We start from the raw sequence: 17,880 nt of genomic DNA, 5'->3' as shown, positions 1-17,880 counted from the left end.
ACTGTTATTAATGTCAGATGCTAAAGAATAGTAAATAATGCATAAATACCCATAAAGCTCTGTAGAAGTTTCTTTGGCTTGACGTGCATTGTTCTGTGAACTAGAGTTGCTAGTTTGGGCTGCTGAGAATTTAATTATGAACGATTTAGCTGTTCCCTAAGTATTTCAGTAGCTGTTCAAGTAGTTTATCACTGTCACTCAAGTAATAGTCTTGTTCATGTTTTTTGATGCCTTCATCATTTTCTGTTTTAACTTATATTTTATGAATCAGTTTTACAATTTTAACGTGGGAACAATATTGAAAAATGCCAATAATTTGTCGATATGAATTGTGAAAATCGTATATATTTTTTTTAAACTTTGAATCCTGTGTTTTGTTTCATCAGTTTTCAAGTATGTTTGCTTGAAGTAAGACTTAAAAAAGGCAGTGTTTACCCCATGACATAATACATTGAGAAACACAGCATTTTCCTTTTCTTGGTAGATTATTTTAAAAAGTTTATCAGGTTATATTTTGGTGGTTTAATGGGGGATGTTATTTGGATTTTTTTTTGTTTTGCCTTCTTCCAGCAGAGGTATTTTGTTAATAGATTGTGACTTCCCAAACAGCTTTTATTATTATCTCATTTTTGGTTTCTTATTGCATGGATTAAATAAGGATGATGGGTGGGAAGGAGAATCCTCTTTTAGTACTTTGGGTTATCTTTCTTAATCATTAGCTTTTTTTTTTTTTTTTTTTAAAGAAAATGATTGGATCAAATAGTTCACATATATGTTTTGCACTGTGTGTATTTTTCTGAAACTTTACTTTGTTGCTTTATAATTTGCATTTCACTGAATGGAAAAGCATAATTCTTGATTCAGTAGAAAGGGAAGGATTTATTTAAATTATGATATTTGCACACATCCGTTTCCATTTCTGATTTGTTTTCATAGCTCAATTACAACCTGAAAGTTCAATTTTTCTGATCAGTAGAATGTGCTTCTTAAATCTAGGCAGATTAAAATGGACAACATTGTTCCTGCCTCACTATTGTTTGTCTTGCTGTCTTTCAGAATGAAGGTGCAAAGAGAAGCTTTGATATGTCAACTTACTTTTTAAGGCATTTTAAGTCTTAATCCTCAGTTTCTATGAGATAGTTCAGAAAAAAAGTTAAATTTTGAAGCTGAATTTTCTCATATTCATTTTCATTTTGAAAGCAGTTAAATGCCTGAGATCTTGAGGTACTCTCACTGCTAGGCTATGTAAGTGTCATTTTTAAAGTCTGATAGAAATCTATTTTGATGTGGCCAGAATTATACTACTTAAAGAATTGTTTGGTTTTGTACTTGGTGCTACCTTTTCTTGCTCCATTAAAAGAACCACCACCCCCCCCCAAAAAAAAAAACAAAACAACTCACAGCCCACACCTTTAAAATGTCCATTTTCCTGCCAAGAAATCTAATGAATAGTGGTTCGCAGGTACCAGGAGATTTTTCAGTTTATCACTGGCTTAGATGAAATGGAGTTTTAATTTTTAATATGTCCATTTATGTCGAGTAAGATCTATGAAACTGTACGTGATGAAGTACAGCTTGAATAGACCAACTGTTTCGTAGGTGTTTGAGATGTGTGAATGTTACCTTTGTTCCCATGCTATGATGGAGTATTATTTCTAAAAGACCTGGGACTATTTCTATCTCAAAGTTGGAGCACAGGGAATTAAGCAGCAGGCAAAAAGTAAATATTGCAAAGCTGTTTCATTCACAGCTTGCTTTTTCTGTTGAGCTGAATAGGGTCTCCTATCACGGAAAAATTGAATTTGTAATTAAAGATTAAATTGTGCTACATATGCAGTTTAGCATCTTCTGAATGTTAAGTGTTCCTCTTTGCAATGCTAATTTGGGGTATTGCAGATTTTGTATGAAAAATATACTAGGTGGAATAAAAATCCATAGTAAATGACAGAATTACAGATCTATTTTCTTTACTTTTGATTATATTCATTTTTAATTTCTCACTATGTACAGATGGAAAATAGTTGTGTGCTGTAATTTAGTTGGAGTCATTGAGTATGTTTTTGATAGGTATGTTGTATCATGGCCAGGTATAATTTTGCTCCTGTTTCTGAATGGGCATATTTTGCAGGGCAAATTTGGCTTGAGATAAGGATCGAGAAGTCGGGTGCCTGAGATGTAGTAAATAATTGAAGTTCTTTTTTTTTTTTTCTTTTTTTTTTTCCCTAAGGTTGATTGCCCTACCTAAGACAAATAAGGAGTGAAATTCCTTGAGTTGCCAAGGCAGCCTCCTTTCCAAGTATTCTGCTCTTTTTTTCTCTCCCCAGGTACCAGCTATTGAAAGAGGACGTGGTTGCTGCAGGCGATAGCTGCCCTGAATGCCTAGGGCTGCTAGTATGAGCTCGACAAACAGCATTTGTTCTATCAATTGTTCCTCATAGCTTCATCTCCAGGCAGTACGAGATCATTCGTCTGTCTAATTCTGTATATACATAGATGTGAAGGTTTATACCAAGCTTTTATGGTCTAGGGAAGTAAAAAGACCTTGGTTTCCATATTCCTCTGAATAATAAATTATGAGATTATTGAGTTTTATGTTAGTTATTTTCTGCTAGTATAAGTTCTTTTAGTATCACATTAGGCTAAAATAATCATTCACAGATAGAGATTAAAAAAGTTTTACAAGTTGAGACAAAAGTCTAAATGGAATACGTTTCAGATGTAATAACACTGGTTTAATACTGATATTAAGGTCTTGACACAGAATACTTTTCAGACTGTAAAATAAGGTATTGCCTTAAAGAATACATTAACTTGGTTAAATACCAAGTATATTTAGTATATTTAACAGTGTTGATAGGATTTTTTTCAGTCTGGTATCTGAAAAGATGAACCAAATCATTCTTTTGTGCATCTTTTCGTTTTCTGAGCTTCGGTGTTTTGGGGAGGAAGTAACTATGTAGCAAGAAATAGTTACGGGTTGTCCAAATGGTCATTTAATGCAATGCTCTGGTGTAGGAGATGGGAGTGAAAACAGAAGTAGCTGCAGAGTGTATGGAACGTACATCTATGGGAAATGGGATGGCTGCAGACGGCACAAGCAGCATCAGGGTTTGTGTTCACAAATGGGTTAAAAAAATTCTGTGTTTTTCTGACAAGTGTTTATGCTTACAGGCTGGCTAGTAGTCATGTGAGGTGGTGCTTCCAAAGTGGTTTCTGTGCTTAAAAAAGAATAGTAACAGTAATGGGGAGATAAATTCAGAATTCAGCATGCAGGGTGTAAAACCTGAGTGAATCTGAGAATATTTTAACAGTTTCACTAAGTAAAAGAATGGTGGAACTTTTTTGTGACTTTTCTCAATTTAGTGAAAAGCAACTTCTGAATTATTTTCCTTCTTATAAAATACTATGGTAAAATAAAGTGATATAGAAATGATACCTTCTGTTCTCATGGAAACATTGTTTGTTTGTTTCTTAGCAAAATATATTGTGTACAATTGAATGATTTTACTTTTGTGAATCCTAAAAGGGTTCCATCATTTTTCCCAGCAATAATTAATTTGTTCTGCTCAGAAGAAAATGCTGTTTGCTGTTGTATTCATCCTTAAGGCAGGATGCTTTTGCAGCAAACCACAGAAGCTTGAAAGCAATATACTTTCTAAGGAAGAACATGTACCTTAAATAATTATCAGTCCATTAGCAGTATGATAAAACTACATCGAGTTTGTATTTCTCATGCTTGATATAAATTTCTGTAAAATGGGCTTGAATAACTGAAGAAGCAGAATTTGACAGCTATTTGAGCTAATGTTTGTTGTTCGTACATCTGGAGGGAATAAGAGTTTGCCATATATGTGTGTGTATAGTGAAAGGATGGGCATCATCTTTCCATTCCTCTTGCTCATAAAAAAGAAATACTTGTGAAAGTAGAGCTGTTTTATGAAACAACTTTGATCTATTATAAGCGTAATGTGAAGCATAATGTGCCTTTTTTTTTCCATGTATACACATAGGCTACAGTTGTAAGGCCAGTTAAATTAGCTTCCTAAATTGTGAATAACATGGGCTGCATTTTCTATAAGACATTAGTTCCAGTTTCTTTTGTAAGTACACTTTTTGTGCAGCTCAACAAAACTGCAAAAGGAACACATGTGGAGCCTTAAATATGTTTTTTACCTCAAATCCTTTATAGATGGGATATAAAAGGGCATTGTATAAAATAATAAATTGTATAGAAAGGAGCCACATGTTTTCCAAGTAGAAAAGTGCATTTTAGTGATCTGTGTAGTATTTTTATATCCATATGGCATACTTTTAATCCTGGTTACTTACCTTACTGTTCTTTCAATTCTTGTGTCATATGTTAGTTTTCATACTTCATTGAGAGTTGTGTCTGCCCTGGGAACGTTCCTTGCAGGTTTGAGTAGATAAGCTTAAAAAAAAAAGAAACTAGGAAGATGCTCTAGCTCCACATTTAACCCTGAGGGTTTTTATTTAGAGGTGTTGTAAAAGAAAATGGTCCTTTCCCTTTGTTATAATTGTTTCTAAAGCATACAGATATGTATTGCTTTTCAAGTTCTTTTTCCCACCCAAAAGCTGTATGTATGCAGACTGTATGTAAATCACTGCTACAAGATGTACATCTCATAGTAAGATGCAATGATACAGAGAACTGGGGGAAAAACCAAGCAACCTCCCCTCCCCATACATAAAAATAACTTCTCTGTGGGTTTTGCCTCCCTGTGGAACTTCCCTGTGCTCAGATACCGTGTCACGTGTAATTGGATTGGAGCTCTTCCTGAATACTGTTTTCTCCTCTTGACAGCATGGGGTAACCTTGGAAATGTTCTCAAGAGCCAGAGCAAGATTTCTGAAGCTGAAAGCGCCTACAGAAATGCCTTGTACTACCGCAGCAACATGGCTGATATGCTTTATAATTTGTAAGTATGCGTGGGTTTCCTGGGGTTGGATCCTCTGCAAAACCTGTTGTGAATGGAGCTATTGATTTCCCTGCTGGAGACAGAGATGATGCTAGCTGTTGCTTTGTAATAGCCATTTCATTAATCGTGCTCCTTAAATTTGGGGGTGGACAGGATCTTTCCTTGGTCTACATTACTGTATATTCTTGTATCACTGTCTGGCTTGGAACAGGCAAAATTACAAAACGGCTTTAAAAGAAACAAAACCCCCACACTGAACAGAGTGCAGATAGATGAGCTGGCACCAGTAGTGCTCCATCTGTTTCTGGCTCCGCTAAAATACAGAGGTGTTATTTAGACTTCCTTTTTAAGTCTAAATAACACTTGGTGGGAGGAGTGGGTGTAAACACTTCCTAGCATAAGCCAATACCCCTCAGTTAGCTCCCGAGGCCTGAAACATTAAAATAGCTAAATACTTTTCAGAGCAGCGGGGTGGGGATGGTTCAGTGGGTGCTCAGGGCTGGGAGCTGGGCTCTGCTGCGAGACAAACCCGACCCCTCTAGTTGGGGTACGCCGTGGTGTCGCTGTGCGCACGAACAAAATCCAGATGACCACCATTTATTATGCAGTAGTGTAAGCTGTGTGAAAATAATATGCCCTGTTCAGTAGAAAAGTATGTGCTAGGGAAAGGAGATGGACGAACACTGAATGCAAATAGAAAGCCTCTTTATTAAAAAATTAAAAAAAAATCTGTCTGTAAATCCAGTTTAAAATGGCCATTTTTAATATCTGGATAAGAAGTTTATCATGGTAGACTTTTTAAACAGGAATAAGTTGCCCGTTTCATTTATTTGCCTGACGGGTAAACATACTAGAAACTTTTCTCTCCTTTTTCAAAATAATTTATTGATAGAATTTCCATTCCAAAGTTTATTTAATATTTCAAAATTATATATATATATTAATAATCATACAATTACACACATACATGCATGTTTGTTTTTTTATTTTTTATTTTTGACCCTGTTAGGCAATGGAGAGTGTGAAAGACATATTTTTAAGAAGAAACTCTTTCCACTCATGCTTAAAGAAATAACTTCTGAACGCAGCCGGAGACTGTAGGAAAAAAAAAAAGTGAAAAGATTGATATCCCTGAATTTCTTATACACAGTTCATTTTGGGGATGAAAATTATAACTATTAAATTTTTTTGTATGCCTATACGGTACTTTTGTCTCTTACTCACTCAGTGTGTCAGAGGAAACTCAAGTTAATACCAGGGTAAGAAGAGGAAAGGGGGCTGGATGAAAGAGACAGGGATATAAAAGAAATCAGACTTCGGTAGTTTTGCTGTTCTGAGCGCAAGCTGATAATCTTCTGTCTTTCCATTGATATACAAAATATATGCCTACAAGCCTTCATTTCTGTTTAATAGAAAAATTCTTTGAATTCTACTGAGTCTGAGTAAAAGGAGTTTAACTGAAACGATGGTTGGAATATAGAGGGCATAAACTTACCTACATATACCTGTGAAAGTAAAGGAGGTCTATTTAGATGAAAGTGTTTGCTACAAAGTAATACACGAATGCTTATGCAAAAATGGATTGCCAATTCTTAACATTTCTAAACAGTATTTTGAATGCAATTGAATTCTCTTTTACTTTATTTTATTGTTTTGTTTTGTTTTGTCTCACAAAACCGTGAACTATCCTACAGAAACTGTAAAATCTTACATCGTCATTTTAATTTTTCTCTTATGCCATCTTGTTCTTTCCCTGTGTTGGTTACTCCCACATCCAGCATGGAAACTAACTGGTAAATGGAGTAGGCTTTGATACAATTAAACCCCAAATTAATCCAATATTTTAAGCATAAACTCTGAAGAGGTATCTTGCAAGTTCAGCCCTTCCTTGCCATGCAGTACTATGGGAGCCTTTTACAAAAAAAATTAGAAATTTAAGTAATGGAAAAGTATATCTTTGTGTGCTTACAAGAGGCCAGCTGGATTTACTGTTTCTAGGTTTTAGGATGTACCTTTAAAACAGAAACAGTCATTTAGTAGATCTTTAGAAAGAAAGCACCCTTACCATCATTTCTGATTACCGTGTTTTTGACATCATAGATCATAAGTCTATTTTAGCCTCACATACTTTTTATTGTTTCTTAGCATTTATGTCTCAGTATTAGATACAAATTAATTAACACATGCAGCTGTACTCTGTACTTTTGTACAGAGCAAAAACAAATCAAAGTGCTATCTGATTGAGGAACAAATTATTAAAGATTACCTCTCAATTTTCAATGGGTAATGATCAAGGAGAGAAGCTACATAGACAGAAGTGTTTGATCTCTGTTTCCTTCTTCTTCATCAAGAAAATGTCTTGCACTAAAATGTGCTGTTATTTAGCAGTTGTCTATTGATGTGTTAAAACCTAGTGAATTTAGCAGATTAGGTGAATGGCTGATTTCAGTAACACATTTTTATTTTCTGACTGTTATACCTTTGCAGCAGGTCTGAGTTGCAGCTATTTCTGCCATTCAGGAGAATTTAAACTGCATGAATTTAGATTACATAATTACACAATCTCCTTTTGAAGATTTGCCTGATTCAGAATGTGTCATTTGCCATTTTGTTCAAATGTGACAATTATGCAACCATAAATTCCTGCATTTTTAGAAAATAGCAAACATGTAATAAAGACCAAATGATAAGATGCTTAATATGGAAAAGGAGGATAAAAATAATACAAGCCATCAGTCACATGTATTACAGAGAACCACTGATTTCATATGATGAACAGATTTTGGCAAACTGTAATTCACTGGAAAGATCTGTTTTTTCTTCGGCTTGCCCTCTCTCCATGTAACACCTGGGAAACAATAAGTTTCTAGCTAACCTGTATCTTTAATGAATAAATGATTATTATTTATTATTTTTAAAACAAAGAAACCCCCCTCTTGCTTATAATTAGTATTGGGTTGGCGGTTCAGCACTCCTTTAGATATGGGTTAAAATGGGTTTGCTCTACTGACGTTTTCTCATGTCCAAATATGTAGAAGTGAAACTGCCTGTGACCCAGCCTATCATGAAGATAATATCTTTGGCCTGGAATTTAGGAAACCTGAATTCAGGCTGAGAACTTGAGTTCTTGTTTGCAAGCTGTTTATTTATTTATTTATTTATTTATTTATTTATTTATTTATTTATTTATTTATTTCTGAAAGCCTCCTGAAAAACTCGAGAGGATTTTGGATCCTGACATCTCTGAAAGCAGTTGAGACTTTCATAGTAATTTCCGTGTGGAAAGTATTTCAGCTGTTGTTTTATACTATATGTGGAGATTATATTACAATATTATATTACAATTGTATACAACTGTAATTAAGGTAGTTTGTACTTCAAAAATACACATCAAGCGGCCGTCTGTAAATAACTTCTCTAATATCTTGAGGCTACACTGCAGGTAATTTTAACAAATAAATCTCAAATTCAAGTTCTCAGAGCTATGTAATACTGCTGACTTCAGCTAGATTTTATAGGCTTTAAATCAGCGTAAACTGAGATCTCTTTCCATGCCTTTAAGAAATCCCAGTATTTTAATACAGCAAAGTACCAAGGACAGAGCTGTAGAAAAACGTTTGCTCTTCCAAAATAGGCAATGATTAGTAGATGAAAAACAAGCTACTTTTTAATGCATTTTCAGCCTTTGATGGTTGTTACCTAAAGCTCAGGGTTTCTTTTACTTTGTTTAAAATTGCTGCTAATTCCTGCCTAAAGTAAAATTGCTTATCAGTTACAGGACAGTTTTTTATTTATTATTCCATTTATATTTAGGCCAAGTTCTGCTGCTTAGAGTATTCTTTTGTTGCCTATCCTAGTAATCTATGTTACCTTGAGTTTCTCAGATTTTAAGTGTTTGCCATCTCACATAAATATTGAATATGTTTTTGAAATGGTACTAATTGACTGCATTTTGGGAGCGTACAGTGCTCCATAAAGGATACATTTCTAACAAACAGCCCTCCCCTTGCTTCTCTCCCCAAGTATCTCATTTTGCTTTCAGGGATAGGTTTGGGTGTACAAGTTTATCATTCAAATAAAAAGTACCTTCCAGTACCTAAAGCGGGCCTACAGGAAAGCTTGGAGAGGGACACTCTTTTATCAGGGAGTGTAGTGATAGGACAAGGGGTTACAGCTTTAAACTAAAAGAGGGCAGATTTAGATTAGATATTTGGAAGAAATTCTTTTCTCAGCAGGTGGTAAGGCACTGGCACGGGTTGCCCAGGGAAACTATGGATGCCCCATCCCTGGAGGTGTTCAAGGCCAGGTTGGGCTGGATGGGTCTTTGGGCAACCTGGTCTGGTGGGAGGTGTCCCTGCTTATGGCAGGGGGTTGGACCTGGGTGGTCTGTAAGGTCCCTTCCAACCCAAACCATTCCATGATTCTATAAAAGGCCCCTTCTGTGCTTGGTTCTGTCCAGCTCTCATCCTATAGCACTGCTGAGGCACATGGTGGGGACAGGCACCTTGCCTGGGGGCGCTGGCACAGCGCACAATCGCTCAGCACCCAGAGGAGGGGGAAAGGCAGGGGCAGTGCCGTTCCTCATCCTGACAGCCGCCCTCCCTCTGTCCAGGCAGCAGGGCTGGTAACAGTTGATGTTGTGCTGAGTGATGGCAACCCCAACTAAGTGACACAGCAGGAGAGAACAGAATTATCTGCTGACCAACTGGCTTGTATTTGAAAAGCTTTTCCCTAGAATTAGAAGAAAATGACAGTTATGACTGTGTTGTCTGCAAAGGGAATGGCCGTTCTGTGTTACTGCCTACTGGGTATGTTTGGCTTATTAGCGATTACTGAAAGTGGGATTTATGTGCCATTTACATATTTGCTAACAGAATGTTATTGGAAAACATTAAACATTCCCTGTTTGCACTATTTAATGATTGGCTTTTTTGTTAATGGAACCTAGTTGTAGACTCTTACAAAAGGTTAGCACTCATTTGGTTGAGTAGTTAAATGACTTAATTGCTTAAAAAAAAAAGACAAAACAAAAAAAGCCTTAATTAAGTAGCAGACTTAATGGCTTCATGCACTGCACTGCTGTAGCATCCATACCTGTCTTTCTGCCCGTTAGTTTTGCAAATGACAATGAAAGAGTTGCCTTAAGCAAAGCACATCTTTTATTGCCACGTGGCTGCCTGGCTGGAGACACACCTGTGTGGGGAATACAAGAGAGTTCTCTTCCATCTCATCTTTGTTGCCAGTGTAGGTAAATATATATATATATATAATATAAATATTATATATTATATAATTATATAATATATACATAATTATATAATTATATATATAATATTATATATAATATAAATATATATATATCCAGGTAGATATAGTGGAAATCAATGGGGGATATACGGGCCAAAATAATAACTAATGGGATAACTAATGGGCCAAAATAATAACTAATGGGCCCTGTATTAGCTGTTATCAACCAGTATACAAAATTGATTAAACTATTTCAATATTATAGCTGGCATGAAAGTTTAATACATATTTCATTAATGTACATGTTTACCTTGATGGCAATTATGGTTCTCGTGTATTGTAGATGATCACTTTATGCCAGCTTTAGTAACTGAGGAGTTTGCTTTCTAAGCAGAGCAACTGGTTTTAACAGGACTACACTGGAAATAAAATAATATGTAACTTGAGGGAAGCAGTAGGCTGTATACTGCCTGTTTGTATTTTGTGTCTGCTTTTCAGTCCCTGAAAATACTTTTTTTTGCATTAGTATTCAGTGACTTTACATCAAAAACAAGGCAGAGAAGGAAGACAGGAAGATTTTTTCAAGTTGTTGGTCAAGAAAGATAGCTGAAAGGAGGCAGCTTAAAGAATTCAGGATGATTGCACAGAAGAACTAGATTTGGGAATATGTTTTGCTGCATGCACTTAAATAAGTAGCTCTATCTATAGAGGTGATGTGCAGCATTTCTACATAACCAGGATTTACTTTTTTTCTTTTTCCTCCAACTAGGAAAACAGGGTTCTGAGATGCTTTCTAAGTCACTGCATGAGGTCTGCTACTGCTGCAAGCAGTCAGCTCATATCCTCCATTTCATAAATGATCCATACTCCACTGTAAAATTAGCTAAAAGCAACATAGGCAAAACAATCCTGTTGTAAGGCTGTGAATCTTGCGGCTGTGATAGTTAAAACTTGTCTTCTAATTCATCCTAAATTAATTCGTGGTCAATTTATACCCGTTTACTTTGTGTCCTGTGGTTTAAGTAGCTTTTTGTTTTCCGAGTAATTTCATCCTCGTGTATTTCTAGAGAGAAACTTCCAAAGTACTTGTTTTACTAGGCTAAAGTAGTCATTGACTTTTCCCCCCTTCTCTCATCTGGTAGACTTCACATTTGTGCAATTGTGTGAATAAACTTTTTTTGAACAAAAGTTGTGTGTTTCAATTAATGTTTTAATTTATGTGCCTTACATCTGGGAAGTGAACTGGGGGGGGGGGGGAAAGAGCTTTGAAACTGCAAACTTGAAGCAACTGGTCCTGTGGTTTGTTTTTTGGGGGTTACTTGGGGTTATGCTCTTTTCTTTATTTAGCTGGGTAACTCTAGCAACTGTGGAAAGTTTATTAAAAAGTGTTAGAAGCCTTTAAGCTCTTCTGTATTCATCCAAGTTTACCACTTGAGTTCACTCTCTTGTATCAAGCATCCTTATTGCAAGGACGTGCTTTCCTTTGTTTATTCTCATGTAAAGAAGAAGGCAGGCTTTGTATTCAGTAACTACAAAAGATAGGTACATACTTAATGCACACCAATTGCCCTGCTCCATCACTGGCTTTTGGTCAGTATTTTGCACTGTCCTCTTTTGTATTCTTTCTATCCACTTCTTATCTCTTCTCCCAGCAATCTCTGAAAAGTAGTTATCATTTTATTAGCATCATTATCAGTAAACAAAAAAAGGGAATGGCATGTCAAGAGCAGATCCTCTCCTGGCTATGGGAGGAAGTTCCTTAGTGGCCATCTGCCCCGGCTTCTGGGAGCTATCAGAGGCTTGGTGGTGTCCGCAAGGTGTGAGCTCCCACTGAGGGACATTTCTTCTTTTGCGTCTAGAAATTGGTCATTCAGAACAAACTTTTTTATTTTGTGCCTGCTTTTATTTTAAACAGAAGTGTCAATGTGAGATAAAAAGCAACTGTCTCTTTTAAAAAGAGATGGAGTAGAAGTAGATATTTGCTAAACTTCAGAATATGCCCTGAACTTCTAAAAGACGTCTTCAATGTAGTAAAGCATAATAATAAGCATGAAAAACAAATAAGAAATTGTTTTGATTGTGGAGATGGATAAATTTACAAGCCAAATTATAAAGCTTTGACTAAACAGTTGATCTCCCCACCCCACCCCCCCAAAAAGAAAAAGAAAAAGAAAAAAAAAAGATGGAAACATCCATGCACCAAACTTTTTTGGAAAGAGTTTGTCACTTTTGTAGACTCATCATTCCTCCATTATCGCTCCTTGTCAGGTGAATGGAAAGGAACTTCTTTTTGTCTAAGAGATGTTTGAAAGCCAATAGAAGAGGAAGCACAGGCTCCATCTGCCATTGCCACTTTCTGACTTTATCCCTAGCAATCAGCTGGAGGGGAAAGAAGGAAGAAACTGGGACTATCAAAATATGTCTGAACAAAAGAGATATGAAGAACTTCAAGGGGTCATGGGCTTTCATTGTTAAAGCTTGTGGGTCTTGCTTCATCTGTTTCGTTCTATGCTTCTCTGTTCTGTAGCTGGTCAGCTCATTTCTTGCAATGATAGCATACTTTGGTAATTATGCAGTGATTAGTTCCCAGTTTATGACTGGGAACTTCATTGAATCACAGTATGGTTTGGGTTGGAAGGGACCTTGAAGACCACCCAGGTCCAACCCCCCTGCCATAAGCAGGGACACCTCCCACTAGACCAGGTTGCTCAAAGACCCATCCAGTCTGAACTTGAACACCTCCAGGGTTGAGGTATCCAGAGCTTCTCTGTGTGACCCGATCCAGTGTCTCACCACCCTCTGAGTAAAGAATTTATTCCAAATATCTAATGTAAATCTGCCCTCTTTTAGTTTAAAGTCATTACTCCTTGTCCTATCACTACACTCCCTGACAAAGAGTCCTCTCCAGCTTTCTTGTAGGCCCTGTTTAGATACTGGAAGACCACTAAACTCCAACACTGGTCTCCCACGGGTGGCAGCTCCCCCCAGACCCCCTGCTCCTGCGTGGGCTCCTCTCCACGGGCTGCAGCTCCGGCCCGGGGCCTGCTCCTGCAGGGGGCTCTCCATGGGCCGCAGCCTCCTCCAGGCCACATCCACCTGCTCCACCGGGGGCTCCTCCACGGGCTGCAGCGTGGAGATCTGCTCCGTGTGGGACCCATGGGCTGCAGGGGGACAGCCTGCTCCACCAGGGGCCTCTCCACAGGCCGCAGGGGAACTTCTGTTGTGGTGCCTGGGGCACCTGGCCTCCTTCTGCACTGACTGTCCTCAGGGCTGCATCTCTTTCAGTTTTCTCACTCCTCTCCCAGCTGCTGCTGTGCAGCAGTTCTTTCCCTTTCTTAAATCTGCTCTCCCAGAGGCCCAGCCATTGTCACTCACTGGCTCGGCTCTGGCCAGCAGCGGGTCCCTTTAGGAGCTGGATGGAGGTGGCTCTGATCTGGTATGGGGCAGGTGCTGGGCTCTACTCACAGACACCACCCCTGCAGTCCCCTGACTATGAAAACCTTGCCACGTAAGCCTGAGATGAGGATAACAGTATTCTGCTGACAGTTGTTTGTGTTCAACATCTCAGCTTATTTAGAAAGGACTTCAAGTGCTGAACTGGCTCTTCTGTTAGTATTAGCTATAATGACCTCTTTGCAACCACATGGTGAAGTATGTGCTTCCTTCAGACACTCACTTGAGCATATTTCTTCACCTCATGTTTTTCTTCATAACATTGAAAAATTTTCAGGGTCAGCTACTTTTACAGGCAACCAAGAATTCCCTGCAAGTTGCCTTATTTTCACATTGGTAGAGTGGTCGTAGGAAGGTTGAAGACTGAGGTCTTTGCTCTTCTCCTACAGGCCATGCTGCCTGCCCAGAGCAGCTTGGGCAGTTGAGCTGTGTGGCAGCAGGGCTGAACCATGTGCTTGCTTCTTGGGACCTCTGCCTCTCAAATGAAACACATAGCTGAAACTCTGCATGATGCTGGTCTTGGGGATAGCTTAGGTGCTCTGAAATGCAATGGTGGAGTGGAGAATGTAGGACCTGAAGACTTACAGATTTTCTTGAAGTGATCTTTAAATAAATAGTAGTTTCTGATATGATTCTGAGGCTAGCCTCTTTAGTATTTTGCTCAAAAAAGGATGTTTGTAAATAATGATGTTATTGCACTTACAGAAATGCAACAAAAAAAAATATGAAGTGATTACTAATTTATATTCCTTCTGTGTAGTGAACAAGACAGTAGTCCTGTGGAAGTAACAGTGAACAATAATGCAGTTGGAGACTGTGACTGTAATACAGATACTTAGAAGAGGAGTAGAAAATTTCACTGGCAGTGTTAATTTTGGCAGTAATTAAATTTAAAGTGTTTAATTTTAGTTGCATTTTGTGAGTAATTAGAGGTTACTGAGCATATTTATATGCCTGCATCATCCTGTTCAAGCTTAGCGCTAGAGAGAATCTGATTTTTCATCTGGGAAATGAAATATATCATCTCTTCAAGCTCTCTTAATATTCACTGTAGTTTCAGGAATGCTTTGCCCGTTTAATGCAAGCTTCATCATCTTAACTTTTTATCTATTTAAATAAGTATTTATCTCTTCTTTAGCAAACATCCAATCCAGCTTCCTCTCAGATCCCCCCCCGAGTGTTAATGTTATTCAATAAAAAAAATCTATTTTTGAAATTTTCTTTCAGCCTTTTCCTGACTTCATTTAGTCTGAAACCAGAACTAGAGACTCATAAATCTAGTCAGCTTGTACCATCAGAAGCCACAGGGAAAACCAGCAATCAGTCAGGATGAATTTCACAAGAAGAGGCAGTTTTATACCTCATAAAGGTTTTTAGGTTATATCCAACATTTTTTTTCTCTTTTTTTTTTTAATTTGGTTTTGTTTGTACCAAATCCCATAACAAATACTAATTGAAACACTAATTATTTGTTGAAATTCAGTTCTCAGTCATGCATCCAAACAGCTTGTGTTTATATAAATATATATGTAGGAGTGTGTGTATGTGAGAGAGAGAGAAAATGAATGAATGTCTGTTAAGGGAACAAAAAAAAAAATCTGGAAGAGAAGAAGAGAAAAAAAACACACCTTAAGGTACCAAGTAATTAATTAAGATTGCAAGTACTAGGGCATGTAGTAAACAGAGAAGATAAATCTAGGAATAATGATAAAGAAAAGTGCTTTTAATCAAAAAAGCATAAATATCACATGCTTACCTAGGTAATTTATCTTGTTCAAATTGACTAATTACTGTATTACTTCTTTTAATATGTGAAAATAATTATTCCAGAACTAAGAAAGGATTTTTTTTTATATGAATTTGTCCCAAAATCATGTATAAGAATGCTTTTTTAAGAAAGTAAGAAGCAACTTAAGTGTCAGACCATGCAACTCAGTTTTATGCTAGTTCTGTTGCTCTCAGTAGAAAATGGGGTCAATCTATCATTAAAAATAATTTTCCTTTGAATAATTGCAGCTATAAAAATTGTAGACAAAACAGATATTTGTAGACTAAATTTCAAGAAAATTTAGAAATTATTATTATTGTCCTAAAGACCATACATCTTGCCACCTGCAAGACACTTAGCATAATGCTTGCAGTTAAAAACCTTGGTGCCATGCCAAAAAGTATTCTGAAGGTTATACCTTCCCTCGTTGCTCAAATTTCTGTTGGTCAAGGACCAACAGAAAGTAAGTCCGTTTTACTGCCTAATCTGGGTCTAGTGGATAGATACTGTTTCAAACATGAGTCCACATGGTACTGATGTAGAGTGAGAGTACAGAAAAAAAGAGGATATATTTGTCCATTTTGTTAAATTCTAACCCAATGATAGGAAGCAAAAAATATTTGTTTCTTCCCCTGAAGTCTAGTGCTTCAATTAAAATGGTTTTCCTGAGATTTTGGAGGGAAAAAGTTCTCTGATTGGTAAACGAAAAACCAATCCAACCACTTTGTAGTTTGAAAAGCTATCATCAGATAAAAGCATAAGGAAGAAGACAAAAATGCTGTGGGTTAGAGAAACTAAAAATTGAGATGATAACCCTCTGCCCCCTCTGCCTTCTAAAAGAAATAGCTACATTTATTTTTTCCTGGATACTTTAAGGTATATAAAGAGGGTCACCTACCTGCTAATAATATCTGGGTCCAAATTTAAAATTACTAATTATTAAGGATTTTCTTACCTTTGTGATATTAAGGCATTTGTGTATGCTTCTTCATATCATCAATGATGTCCAGACCACTTACTTCTCAGTAATTTCTGTATGACTGCATTTTCTGTAATTTCTGTATTCTGCTGTAATTTGCAATTCAGAAGGATGCTTGTCATAAAAGCTTTAATTAAAGCTCATGAATTATGAAACTAACTGAGAACGAAGAGGAATTAGGTATCATTTTTGATAGCTCTTAAGTTATTAAAGTTGTTTGGAATAGAAAGAAGACAGAGAAAAAATGAACTGATGTACGTGCTTAGCCCTGCAGTGAATAATCTAATGAATTTGCTCAGCAAGGACTGGTTAAGGTAATGCGTGTGAAGTGTTAGATGGTCAACTTTATTGTGCATTTGAACAAGGCCTGTTTAGTTCACATCAAGGAGAGAAGACAGGCTAAACATGACTGAAATAGCTACAGATAACTCCATCAAACTCCAACTGCTTAAAAAAAAAGCTTAGACTCTAGCATTTTCTCAAATGAGTAAAAGAATATCCTTGTTTCCAAGGAAGCCAAAAATACTGCATTTAACATCTTTGGTAAAGTCATATAAATGTATCTGATGTATATTAATTAATATTGTTTTTAGAGAAAATACTTTTCCCACTAAATTGTTAGTAGCTTGCAGGTTTATTATATCTCTGTCATCATATTTGTTACTTTAGTTTTGTTTTTAATATTTTTGTTTCATATGAGATAAGGAGACATAAGGTACATTTTGAAGTTACTCTTTGAATAATCTTCCTCTCTTTTTTCTTTTGTCCTTATTCAGAGGATTACTGCTTCAGGAAAACAGCAGATTTTCAGAGGCATTGCATTACTATAAACTGGCAATTGGTAGCAGGCCCACATTAGCCTGTAAGTATTTCAGCTATACAAGCTTGCATAATATTGACTATTGTTTTTTAAGGACATCTTCCTACTTTTTAATAACACTTTTTTCTCCCCAGAATTTTTTTTTTCATTCTGAAAGTAGAAGGAGAAATTGTGTACTTTTCAGCTGAAAGCGTTTATTTGTCAAGAGCTATGGTCACTGTGGTGCAGGGAAGAAGCAGATAGGGATATAACACTGAACAGCATTGGTAGAACATAAAACACTTCTGATCAGGGGTGGTAAGCCATAGATGCTATCGCACAAATATACAGGCTCCCATTTTGTCTTTCATAAAGCCAGTCTCAGATTTTTGTAGTATGTGGTGTGACTGAATAATACAAATATTTTTGAAGTCTTTTCCTTTTTCCTTTCTTGCCTGGGGGACATGGGAAATAATTCATAAGGTGTTGCCCATGATTGGTTCTAACATTAAGTGAACACTTTTAAAATGCTTTTTTTTTTTTTAGCTGAAGTATTGAATCTTACATATATGTGTGTGTGTACATGTGTATATATCTTTATAAGAAACAACATTTCATGCAATGACACCATATGCTTGATACAGTCCTAATAAGAGGAATGAAGCAGAGCACACTGCTTAGTCAGCGTTTCTTTTTC

At 36.7% G+C, this 17,880-nt stretch overlaps 1 protein-coding gene across 5 annotated transcripts in view; it reads left to right on the top strand.

The window, feature by feature from the left end:
- Nucleotides 1-17,880, top strand: part of TMTC2 (transmembrane O-mannosyltransferase targeting cadherins 2) — a 254,999-nt gene that overhangs the window by 164,520 nt on the left and 72,599 nt on the right. For all 5 annotated transcript variants that reach the window (XM_083821393.1, XM_083821391.1, XM_083821394.1 and 2 more), the window contains 2 exons: nt 4,823-4,937; nt 17,161-17,246. In XM_083821393.1, the coding sequence (XP_083677519.1) occupies nt 4,823-4,937; nt 17,161-17,246 (201 nt within the window). The remainder of the gene's footprint in view (nt 1-4,822; nt 4,938-17,160; nt 17,247-17,880) is intronic.

Source organism: Anser anser (genome assembly GCF_964211835.1).
Source record: "Anser anser genome assembly, chromosome: 1".
Classification (NCBI taxonomy): Eukaryota; Metazoa; Chordata; class Aves; order Anseriformes; family Anatidae; genus Anser; species Anser anser.
This window is presented reverse-complemented; position numbering and strand designations above follow the sequence as displayed.